General features: G+C 46.5%; 5 protein-coding genes across 7 annotated transcripts; 2 read left to right on the top strand and 3 right to left on the bottom strand.

Moving 5' to 3' along the window:
• Positions 1 to 108: 108 nt before the first annotated feature.
• LOC120445224 (small glutamine-rich tetratricopeptide repeat-containing protein beta) lies at positions 109 to 1,396 on the top strand. The gene has a single exon (XM_039625480.2). The coding sequence runs from the start codon at positions 227 to 229 to the stop codon at positions 1,223 to 1,225; it is 999 nt and encodes a 332-aa protein (XP_039481414.1). The 5' UTR covers positions 109 to 226; the 3' UTR covers positions 1,226 to 1,396.
• Positions 1,397 to 1,550: 154 nt separating this feature from the next.
• Positions 1,551 to 4,610, bottom strand: LOC120445223 (apoptosis inhibitor 5 homolog). Of its 2 annotated transcripts, XM_039625479.2 has the most exons (8): positions 4,396 to 4,610; positions 4,147 to 4,308; positions 3,420 to 3,953; positions 3,144 to 3,344; positions 2,877 to 3,079; positions 2,622 to 2,808; positions 2,300 to 2,557; positions 1,551 to 2,238 (listed from the first exon to the last, which is right to left on the bottom strand). In XM_039625479.2, exons 1-7 carry the CDS (start codon positions 4,462 to 4,464, stop codon positions 2,300 to 2,302), a joined length of 1,614 nt encoding a protein of 537 aa, XP_039481413.1. In that variant the 5' UTR covers positions 4,465 to 4,610; the 3' UTR covers positions 1,551 to 2,238. The 2 variants fall into 2 exon arrangements, with proteins under 2 accessions (XP_039481413.1, XP_039481412.1); XM_039625478.2 differs by having other exon boundaries at positions 1,551 to 2,557.
• A 372-nt stretch (positions 4,611 to 4,982) lies between these two features.
• On the bottom strand, positions 4,983 to 7,648 carry LOC120444472 (conserved oligomeric Golgi complex subunit 5). 2 transcript variants are annotated; one of them, XM_039624150.1, is made up of 4 exons: positions 7,517 to 7,648; positions 6,829 to 7,452; positions 5,705 to 6,775; positions 4,983 to 5,646 (listed from the first exon to the last, which is right to left on the bottom strand). In XM_039624150.1, the coding sequence occupies exons 2-4, from the start codon at positions 7,432 to 7,434 to the stop codon at positions 5,068 to 5,070; spliced, it is 2,256 nt and encodes a 751-aa protein (XP_039480084.1). In that variant the 5' UTR covers positions 7,435 to 7,452; positions 7,517 to 7,648; the 3' UTR covers positions 4,983 to 5,067. The 2 variants fall into 2 exon arrangements, with proteins under 2 accessions (XP_039480084.1, XP_039480083.1); XM_039624149.1 differs by having other exon boundaries at positions 6,829 to 7,559.
• A 103-nt stretch (positions 7,649 to 7,751) lies between these two features.
• Positions 7,752 to 8,365, top strand: LOC120444475 (ragulator complex protein LAMTOR3 homolog). Its single transcript, XM_039624154.1, has 2 exons — positions 7,752 to 7,911; positions 7,971 to 8,365. Exons 1-2 carry the CDS (start codon positions 7,868 to 7,870, stop codon positions 8,299 to 8,301), a joined length of 375 nt encoding a protein of 124 aa, XP_039480088.1. The 5' UTR covers positions 7,752 to 7,867; the 3' UTR covers positions 8,302 to 8,365.
• Positions 8,366 to 8,730: 365 nt separating this feature from the next.
• LOC120444473 (glucosidase 2 subunit beta) lies at positions 8,731 to 10,804 on the bottom strand. Its single transcript, XM_039624151.2, has 2 exons — positions 9,675 to 10,804; positions 8,731 to 9,612 (listed from the first exon to the last, which is right to left on the bottom strand). The coding sequence occupies exons 1-2, from the start codon at positions 10,675 to 10,677 to the stop codon at positions 8,969 to 8,971; spliced, it is 1,647 nt and encodes a 548-aa protein (XP_039480085.1). The 5' UTR covers positions 10,678 to 10,804; the 3' UTR covers positions 8,731 to 8,968.
• Positions 10,805 to 10,924: the final 120 nt, after the last annotated feature.

Here is a 10,924-nt window from a genome sequence, read left to right as displayed (position 1 = left end):
GTCTAAATCTTAATTCGAAGCATAGTTTCCAAACTGGGAGACCATTTTCCCAAACAGAACGATAACACCATTAGAATGATATACGATATTCGATACACGTCTCACGACTATCGGGCCCTCAAGCACTTCGATATTGAATTCACACTCACATTTCGCCTAATCACATTTACTTTTCAACTTGGTCGTTCGAAATCGAACAAGCAGAAATATAACGAGCAGAGCCAACATGCCGGACGCAGTGCAGCAGAGTTTCGTGCGTAGCTTCATCGACTACCTGAAGAAGCAGGTGGACGTGATGTCTCCGGACCAGAGCGAAAGCATCGAGGTGGCGATCCAGTGCCTGCAAGCGGCCTTTGACTTGGGCGATGATGTGGAGGCGGTGCCGGATGCGGATGGCCAGGAGCAGGCCACCACACAGAGCAGCACTGCGAGTGCACCCGACGGCGATGCGGTGGCTAGCGGCAGCGCCGGCGTCGCCCCCAATAACAACATCGACATGTTCGAACTCTTCCAGTCGCTGTACACCGAGCGCAATCCGGAATCCCTGGCCCTGGCCGACTCCATCAAGAACGAGGGCAACCGGCTGATGAAGGAGAGCAAGTACAATGAGGCCCTGCTGCAGTACAACCGGGCCATTGCCTTCGATCCCAAAAATCCGATCTTCTACTGCAACCGGGCTGCGGCCCACATCCGGCTGGGTGATAATGAACGCGCCGTGACCGATTGCAAGTCCGCTCTGGTCTACAACAACAACTACAGTAAGGCGTACTGCCGCCTGGGCGTGGCCTACTCCAACATGGGCAAGTTTGCGGAGGCGGAGCAGGCCTACAGCAAGGCCATCGAGCTGGAACCGGACAATGAGGTCTACAAGAGCAACATGGAGGAAGCCAGAAACGCCAGGAATCAGATGCCTCCGTTGTCGCGAATAAGGGACGACCTAAACTCCATGCTGGCCCATCCCTTGGTAAGGAATTCGTTCAGTAACGCTGGGCTCGACGTGGAGCAGCTGCAGTCGATGATCCAGAACCCGATGGTTATGAATATCATTGGCCAGCAGTTCGCCAACATGGACCAGATGCCGTCCTTGCCCAATGACATGCAGCAGATGGTCCATAGCATCGCCAGCCAACTGGCGGCCGGTCAGCAAGCGGGCGGTGCTCCCAATCCGAATGCCAATTCTGGCAATGAACAGCAGCCGGGCAATCAACCTCCACCGAGCATCTAGGGGGCTGGACATCCCCAGGATCGGCGACACACAGATTAAGTTTTAAAGCTGAAACTATAAATGTATTTTTAATGTTTAAAAGGCTTCTATTAACGCATATTTACATATATATTTTTATTAATGGTAATAAATAAATGCATAGAATACGCCGAGAGGCCTTGACGATGCAAATTGTCGCTGTTGTAATCGAATTTTCAATGGATATTAAAAGCAAATGGGTTGCTGCATATTCCTTGAGGGATTGATGCTTAGTTTTATTTCATTTTTTCTAGTTCCCTTTACGGGGGGTCTTCCCCGTCGTTAAGAAAATAAACAAGTATCCGCAAGTGCATGTAATTTAATGTTGCTTTTATTGAATTCAAGAAATGTATGCTTTCTATGTGGCTTCTTGCTGAGTTGCATCTCTAAGTGGTACAATTGTTAATTTGATTACATGTTAAATAAAAACTAATAGGTTTAAAACAAATGTGGATTCTCCGAACAATATGTCGTTTGAAAATCATTTTCTTCAAATCGGTCAACTCGTTTTTCCGCCGACTTGAAACTATGTTTTATATATAGATATTGCGATGTTGAATAACTGGTTATCTTTATAATCTTATATTTATGCGTTTGACAGAATTGAAAGTAGAAACTGGAGCGTGATATAAATTCAAAACAATGCCAGCGCCTTTTTTGGGAAATGCATGAAAAAAAGGCGTGGGGTGATTTGAAAAATTTAACACTTATTTTAGCCAAAACAATTTTTCACGAAAAAAATAAAAGCAATGCGTGAGTGTGTGAGAAAAATGGATGTAAAAATGCTGTATTTACTTTTCGTGAGAATAAGTTTCGCTGAAAGGAGACAAAAGGGAGAAAGTTAATTGAAAATTGCATGCAATACTCACCATTTTCTGGGCAAAGTATATTCTTTTATTTCCTTTAAAATGCTCAATTGCTTGGTTGCAGCATCGTTTCAGTTTTGTTTATTCTGCACGAATCCAATATCTGGTAATTTTTTGTATGTCTTCGGACTAGGGACAAACCATTCAAGTGAAGAGTTCTTTGCTGCTTTTCTGCGTCTATATTCTTTACTTAGTATTTGTTGAATCGCCTGTTTCTGTAGCCTCCACCGCCGCCTCCGCCACCACCACCACCACCGCGTTGTCTCGTGCGATTGTTGTTTCCGTAGTTCTGGTTCACCTTGTTTGAGTATTTTCCGGATGGCGGCGAGTAGAACTTCTGATCATTGGATGCTCGCGCCTTCTTCTCCGGCTCCTGATCCTTTTCCTTCCCGTTTGCAGCGGCTTTTTCCCCAAAAGTGATGGGTGCATGTCGCTTGCCAAGCTTGCTCTGAGCGTACAAAAAGATTTCGTTTTTTATCATGTTAGGTGGTAAAAATAAAGTATGTACTTACATTTTTTGGTACAATCCAGGAGAGCACAATATCATGCTTGAATATGGGCGGCGAATGAAATAGATCCCGGATCAATACGTTGATGTTTGATGTCGTCTTTAGTGCCGTTTGCTTCAGTTGATTCTCCTCCGTTTTAAGCTCCTCTCCGGTCTTGCCCTTGAGCGCCTCCTCCAGCTTCTTAATATAACTGGAAGAAGGCAAGTATTATCGGTATAATAAATTAAAGATAAAGAACGGCTTTTTGTGGGAACCTACCCCTGTGTTCCCCTTGCTAGATATTGCAATCTAGCTCGAAAGTCTTTTAGCTTTTCCGCATCCTCGACGAAACTTAAACTATTTGGATGATTCTTTCCCAGTGTGTGCAATGCGTACAGTAAGCACTCGGCGTGCGAAAACTGAAACGAGGGCGGGGTATCTCCCAGATCCTCGTCGCTCAGCTTCGGCAAAGGCATGTATTCCTGGAAAACAAAATATACATGAAGTTCTCTTGTTTCTCGATTTACCAAGTACCAAAATACTCACCAGTAATACATGATAGACTGCATTTATGCGTTCGCTGGCATTGTCCAGCTTGTCTGTGTTGGTTATCATCTCGGCGAATACCTTTAGTAATCTAAGTTGAATTTGATCTTGCGACACTGCGGTGGCGATCATGTTCCAGGTCTTGATGGGCAACAGTTTATCGCAAACGTGAGCTACAAAGGCCGTGGATTTGATGGTTTTCTATATAAACGGCAATAGATTTGATTTAGAAGATCGCCAAAGTTGCAAATTTATGTGCAGCTATTAAAAAATTACCGAAAAGTAAGGCGCCGCAGCCGTGGCACACTGAATAAATCGCTCCACCACCTCATCGTCTACAGCAATGATATCCGTGTCTGTGTTATTAAGCTCCGCCTGCTCCGTGGCCAGTTTGACGAGCTCAGCGTGTCCTGTAATAGTGCTTCCCAGTTTTGTGGCTCCCAGAATTGTCATGCACAGATGGAACTCATCTGCGGTAACATCCTGCAGAGCCTTTTTGATCTCCTCCACGATGAAGTCCTCGATTTCCTTGGTAATAACTGTGGGGCCCATGGTCAGCAGCTTGGTGGCAATGAACTTGAGGCAGCGCTCCCTTGTCGTTTCATCCCCGGTTGCGATTTGTTGAAACAATCCGGTGATGGAGCTCTTGGTGTCCAGTTTTATGATGGCCAGGAGAGAGTTGTTGACCTGCTGCAGCTCCGTGGGATCGTCCAGGATTAACAGCTGGGCCAGAGTATCTCCCACTCGGATGGTGGCATCTGCGTTTCCCTGACACAGTTTCGGCAGATCTTTGATGGCCTGGCGGCGGATCTAAATGGATAAAAGGTTAGTTTGGGTTTCTGCTAAAGTGTTGTTTCCTTCTAAATAAGTAAGGGAAGATAGATAGATACTGGCTGTGTGTAAATATATGCCATACATTTGCATTTCATCAAACACGGTTTTTCCACTTGCAAGACTAATTCCAAGCCCAGTGTATCATCTGTGTAGCTTCATAGACACCCACCTGTGTGTCGTCATCCTCGCACAAGTCAAACTGCGCGTCGATGGCTGTGTCGGCCAGATCTGGAAAGTGTTTGAAGAAGTTTCCAATGAACTGCGATGCCAGGCGCTTCTCCTTCGACGTTCCTTTCACGGCCTTAAGTATCTCCGTATATTCATCCACATGCTGCAAGAAGGCGAAATAAAGCGTACATATGTATGTACATATATCATATACCGTTTTTTTGCGGCACGTTTTGCAATGGCGGCTTACTTCGGATATTTTTTCGCCCGCCTCGGACAGAATCTCGTAGCATTTGTACAGTCGCTCTATGTTGTCCATCTTCTTGGCCGATAAACACTGTATTTGCGGGGTTTTTAAGCGTCTGTAGTTAACTTTACACCGTTTTTGAATTAGATAAACTGAGTGACAGCGTTTTTCTCTTAGTTTTTCACGTTGCAAACAAAATGGTGAGCGAGATAATGTGACCAGAGCACCGGAGAGCAAAAATCCTATTACTACCGTTGTTCTGAATCCATATCGATAATCGATTATAAGAAAATGTAGAACTACCGATATTCAGAAAGAACTATTTTCAAAAGATGTAATTCGAAATGATTTATTTTTACTGAATTCACCTCTATTTTAAAGAAAAATAATTATAAATATTCTTTTTTTAATACGAAACGCTTTTAAAGCACTGCAGTTCTATTCATTGATATTGCATTAGCAAAAAATGACTATTGATAATTTAACCAAATGACAATAGCCAAAATTCCAAATTTCTACAACTTGACTTAATTTAGTTCGAGGAACTAAATCAATTCAATTCGGTTCCAGTGCGTTGATTGAACTGCTTGTTTTGAATGTATCCATGTAGATTTATATTATAACCACATTCGAACTCTTACATACATAGTTCTAGGTACAAAATACATTAGGTATTTATGGAATTGCCTTCAAGGCCTGTTCAAAATACTCCACCATCATGGGGTAAACTTCGTCGTACTGCTGAATATTCTTCCGCCTGGCATTGTCCCGATACCGCTGCAGTGCACCGGAGATCAGCTCCAGTTTCTCCCGTTCAGCCGTGTGCCCATCCAGCCATTCAATCAGACGTTCGTTGGACCAGTTGGCCGTGGTGTGTGGCGACTGCAGATCCGCTCCAGCGTGTCCAAAGAGCAGCAGCAGCACTATATAACTGGGTACTAGAGAGTCCTCCCCGATTGTCTGCTTCACCAGCTCCTCGGCCGTTTGAACGATCAGCAAGGACATGGCTCTTAGCAGACGCGAGGGCTTGCCCAGCTCGGCGAGATTAGGGCAAAGCGGTTTCAGAGCCTGCTCCATGTGCTGGCAGTCTTGCTTCAAACGCTGCCTTCCGGAGGAGCTCAGAGGTCGCAGAATGCACACGTTGTGCAGGAACAGCTCTATGCAACGTTTGGCCAGTTCGTGTCCACACTTTTTTGTCATCAGCTTGTCATCGAACAGGGCGATGTGATGCGACCAGGATCGGTTGACAAACTCCTAATAGTTTTATTGAGACACATGACTAGCACAGTACCAAATTCAAGACTTCACCCACCTGCAGTTCCTTCATGTACATCGACGGACCTGTGGTAGACATCCTCTCCGAGTTCAATCCGGGCTCCCTGTGCATACTCAATACAATGATGCTAATCGTGGTAATAATCGACTCCATTATCTGCTGTAGAATGGTGCCGATCAGCAAATCAGCCTGTTCCAAGGATCGGGATATAATATTCCTGGCTGTTCCCGGTGTCTTTTCAAATTGCACTTGAAGATCAGTAAGCATGCGACGCACTGAATCCTTATAGTAATAAAGAACATTCGCCAGCTGAGTGTTTTGCTGCTGCTGCAGGTTGGGCAGATCCACGACCTGCTTAGAATCCGCTCCCAGCTTGATTTGAGCCTCTAGTTTTGTGCACAATTCTTTTCCGCAGGCTGCAAAAACATTTGCTATGGCATTCGTGAGATGGGAGTCGATCAAAGCAGCACTGAGCTCTGCTGAAGCTACACGAATGAAATTGTCAACAGTTTCGTTGCCGGGTAAATCAACTCCCGCTAGACAGGCTTTAAAGTTGGCAGCACACTTGCTGACGTAGCCCACTTCCAGGGGAGCAAATAGCTCGTTGTCAAACTGAAACTCGCCATGCAGACGCTGCTCCAAGCCACGAGCGGAGGTAAGGAGCTTCGAGAGTCCCTCCTGAAGGGTCTGGGTGACATGTTGGGGGCATTCGTCAAAGGATTTCCGCAGGAGCTGCTGCACCTGCTGCCAAAAACGCTGCGGAATGCACTGATCAGATAATTCTGATGTATAACCAAACTGGTTGATCTGCTCGAGAGCCGTTTTAAGCAGCTTGATTTGCGTGCAAGTCTCAAAAAGTTCATCATAAAGCAGCCAGTGAAGAGATTTCCAGAACTTGGCCCGGAAGTTTTGAGTAGTTGTCAACTGAGGAGTTTTTCCCGGTCCCCTCGAGGGACCTGGTTTGCTCACGCTATGCGTCGGCGACTTGTTCAGCACAGATATATCGTTGCCAGCAAAGCACTCTTTAAGAGATTGCTCCATGTCGGCAATAAAGGTAGCCAATAGGTTCTCCAGCGATTTTTCGAGCGTATTAAAATTCATAAAGATCTGAGGAATAGGAACTGTAAAGTATATGCTTGAAAAATGTTTGTTATATCCACCTTCAAAGCATTAACGACTTGATTTTCATTGCGCTCCTGGAGCCCAGTAACCAACTGCATCTGCGTGAGGTTTCTTATCTTCTGAGCAGAGCTGATCACATAAGCTCGCTCCTGCTGGATAAAATCAATGTCCTTCAGCTCCTTGTCCTCGATAAGTTGGCCCAACTCAAAGTGGATTTCGGCCAGGCGTAAGACATCCTTGGTCCCTTTTAGTTTGGCCGTGAGGTTCAGTAATGTGCCCGCCGAGCGTAGCAGGTGACTGACATCGTGCAGACGCCCTAGCACTTGCGTTTGGTTCTCCACCTGCTGGTACTGCGTGTCCACCTGGTTCTTCAGCCGGTGTCCAGTTTCCCTGACCCGCTGCACATCCTCGGAAAGCGCATTTAGGGCCGCATCGAAGCGTCCTGCGTGAGTGGCCTGCTGCAGTAGAGCTCCGTGCTTGTCCCGCACTTGCTGGTGCAGCTCCTCCTTTGTGTTTTGCAGTTGTTTTGACAACTCCTGGATTTGCTGGCCAATGGTCAGGTGAGACATGGATGCGGTGTAGTCGTCATCATCTGAAGCAGCGGCGTTTGAGGACTTTGTTGCTCCCGGGTCTCCAGTCACCATGGTGCAATAAGGTTCAATCTATGGTAATTCGAATTAAAAGCTTGTACTACACTTTTATTTCCATTAGTTGCAGCGACTTTACATATTACAAACAAACTGTTTTTCCACGCAACCAAAAGCGGACTGTAATCGATAACGCGGTAACGATTTTTGCAGGGTTTTTAACTAAACATATAAAAGGTATATATGGTTTGAAAGTATAATAAGCTAGTATTTAAATAACAATTTTAAAACCTAACTGCGTACTTTAATCTGAACTTTGTACGCCTGTTGCAATTGTTCTGTTTTGATCCCCCACTACGCCCTTGAATTGAACTTATCGATAATTTGGGTCAGCTGTTGCTCAGTTTGTTTGGTGTAAATAATTGGATGCGGAGAAAAACTTATTATTGTTGCCATAAGTTTTCTAGTCTTGCACTTTAGCACATTTCTCATGTCGGACGACATCAAGAAGTATTTAGATGGCCTGCTGCAAAAGTAAACATTCCACAAGAAAGGCTTTTCTGCTGCAATTTACTTATCATTTTTCCCCAAAGGGTCAGCGGGCTGTACGTTATTCAGATTACGGATCGCGACGGAGTGCCCCTCCTGCGGGTCAGCCAGGAGAAGAGCGTGGACTTCGCCCTGATGCCCTCGTTCATACCTACATTCACTACCGCCTGCGATCAGGCCAGCAAACTGGGATTGGGCAGGAACAAGACCATCATCTCCATGTACTCAAATTACCAAGTGGTGCAGATGAACAAGCTGCCGCTCATCCTGACCTTTGTGGGCGCGGAGAACTGTAACACGGGACACATTCTCGCTCTGGAGCACCAGGTGGATGGCTATTTGGAGGACATAAAACAGGCCGTCACCGAGGCCTGAATTTAGTCTACACTGTAATATGCATACTTTTAATATTTACTAAATGTTTATACTTTATTGAGAACTGAATGAGTTTTTGAAAATCTTAGGAACTAGTCTAAAACACCATTGTACAATTCCGGGAATTTATTTCATATTATTCGAAGGGTGATCTGAAAAATTAACAAAATTCCGAGTCGCCCGGCTTGGTCACAACTAGTTGTTGCCAAGTGTGTTCATTCAATTAAATTTCTTTAGTGTCTCCCTTATAAAATAGTTTTACTACACCTTGAAAATTGTCTTTGTATCAAGGATCAGGAAAGTACAGGGTAACCTATAATACTTATATGTTTGAGCTCAAGGAAACCGTCTTTATCCGAATCATGCATCCCATTGTTTAAATTGCTCAGCGTCCATTCCAACATTTTCCTTTATTGATGTGCTTCGCTATTCTCTTTAAAAAATACTAGGTGTTTACACTTTATTCAGAATGAAACTTGATGTACTTTTTGCTTAAATGCATATACTGAGTTAATTTGCTAAACTTCTTGATGGTTTTCCTGCTGCAGTTTGGGAATGATCTCGACAAAATTGATATTCTCCTTTAAAACTAAAATACAATCCCCAAAACTCTGGTCATGCCAAGCATACACATTTCTCTCTGGCTCATCCCCGATTGTTCAACTTTTCAGAGTTCGTCGTGCAGATTCTCCGACTCAGACTGGAAAGCTTCGCTGTCGCAGGCCGCGGGAGTTTCGAATTCAAAGTAGTATTCACAGCGGTTGGGTTCGCTGACGGCAGTGATCTTGGGTTCCAGAGCACAACTGATGTTGATGATGGCCGAACGGTTTGGGCCATTCCAGCAGGCAGCTCCATTGGTGTACTGTTGCTGGGAATACTGCTTGGGCTCTCCACTCCATTTATCCCAGCGACCTAGCGTGGTTTCAGGCCCACCACTCCTTGACTTTTGTGAAGCCCGATCGAAGGGACAGAGAGTGTACACATACTCCCGATCTTCAAAATTGTAGCACTGGCCATCGTGCACAGCCCACTCCTCAGTCAGGCCGTAGCCCTTGTTGTTCTGGTCGTCAATCTCGCTAACCTCTTGCTGGATCTCGCGCAGGCTGCGCTCCACTTCCTCAAGAGCATTGCGTGCCTCATTGGCCTGCTGGATCAAACGCTGGGTCTCCGGATCGTAGTTCGGTGGCGTGACTTCTTCCGCATCCGGAGAGGCTTCGCCTACACCCACATCGGGTTCCTCATCGTCATACTGATCCTCCTCACCCTCTTCGTCGGCTTCAATATCATCATCGCCGGCGAGCTCAGCTTGTTCTGGAATAAAAGAATATTCTTATCTCTGCTTTACAAGCTAAACTATTTTCACTCATCATTACCTTCGCTTGGCTTTGGTGGAGTGGGCTGGATCGCTTCGGTGGTGACCTCTGCCTGCTGGCCAACTTCCTCCGGCTGCGGCGGCTGGAACAGACCCTCAGCCAGCATTTGCAGAGGCTTAATCCGTGGCCAGGCCAGCGTTACAAAAGCATCTAGATCCACCCTTTCGCGCTCGTCCAGGAAGTACTTGGCCTCCTCCACAGTGACCACGCCGTTGCGATCTCTGTCCAGATTCATGTCGACCATCAGTTCGGTGACTTCAACGAAGCCATCTTTGTTGGTGTCATAGCGCACGAAGGTAAGAGAAGCCTCTTGGCGCATCTGCTGCGGTTCCCGCTCCGCCTGAGCAGTATCAGCATCAACCTCCCGCTGTTGTTCCTTAAAGATTTCAATGGCCTCTGCCTCCTGAGCCTCAGCGGTTTGCTTGAGTTGCTCTTTTTCGGCGCGCAGAAGTTCCTGCTCCTTGCGTCGTTGGTCCAGCTCAAGGCGGCGCGCCTCCCGCTCGGCCTTCATCTGCTTGCCACGGGAAATCATCTCCAGACGCCGCTCAGCTCCACGCTTATGCAGCTCCGCTGCATTCCGCCTTTGGACAGCAGCTGCTGCCCCGAGTTCCAAACAGGTATTGGGGCAACCGACCACCTGCGACTCGTCGCTGCCATCGCAGCAGTCACAGATGCCATCCTGCACCTGGGAACTAGGTATATTCACCGGCTGGTGACCCTTGTTCAGACAATGGAACTGGCCCTGTGGACAAGCCGAAGTGCCCGGCTCATCGCTGCCATCCGCACAGTCGCAGTAGTCGTCGTTGATCTGGGAGAAGGGTATGCTCCGGCTGCCATCCAAGCAGGTCCAGCTGTTCTCGCCCGCCCGTGGTTGGTACAGTGAAGCCTTGGCCAGTGAGACACCCAGTGGACGTGGAACCTCGCCGGCAGAGCCACCGTTCAGGGCCACCAGGGCCAGCACGAGCGGCACCAGCACCAACTGGCTCAGTTGCAAGCTTTGCATTTCGGCTGTGCTTAGTACTACTCCTAATTAATCTTCTATTTGAGATGCCTCCCGAGTGCTGTAAATCTTACGTGGAATTTGCTTTGTTTTTTTACAAATCGTAAAATGCCGGTGCAGCACTATCGATGGCAATGGAGACGACTATCGATAACAGCAGCCAGTGGCGGGCTTTGAACAGGCTGAAGGTGATTAGTTTGTTTGACCAGCACGGTAAAATTGTTTAGTGTATTTTAAATTAATTATAATC

Source organism: Drosophila santomea, chromosome 2R (assembly GCF_016746245.2).
Source record: "Drosophila santomea strain STO CAGO 1482 chromosome 2R, Prin_Dsan_1.1, whole genome shotgun sequence".
Classification (NCBI taxonomy): Eukaryota; Metazoa; Arthropoda; class Insecta; order Diptera; family Drosophilidae; genus Drosophila; species Drosophila santomea.
The sequence above is the reverse complement of the archived record's forward strand: the minus strand, read 5'-3'. Positions and strand labels throughout refer to the sequence as shown.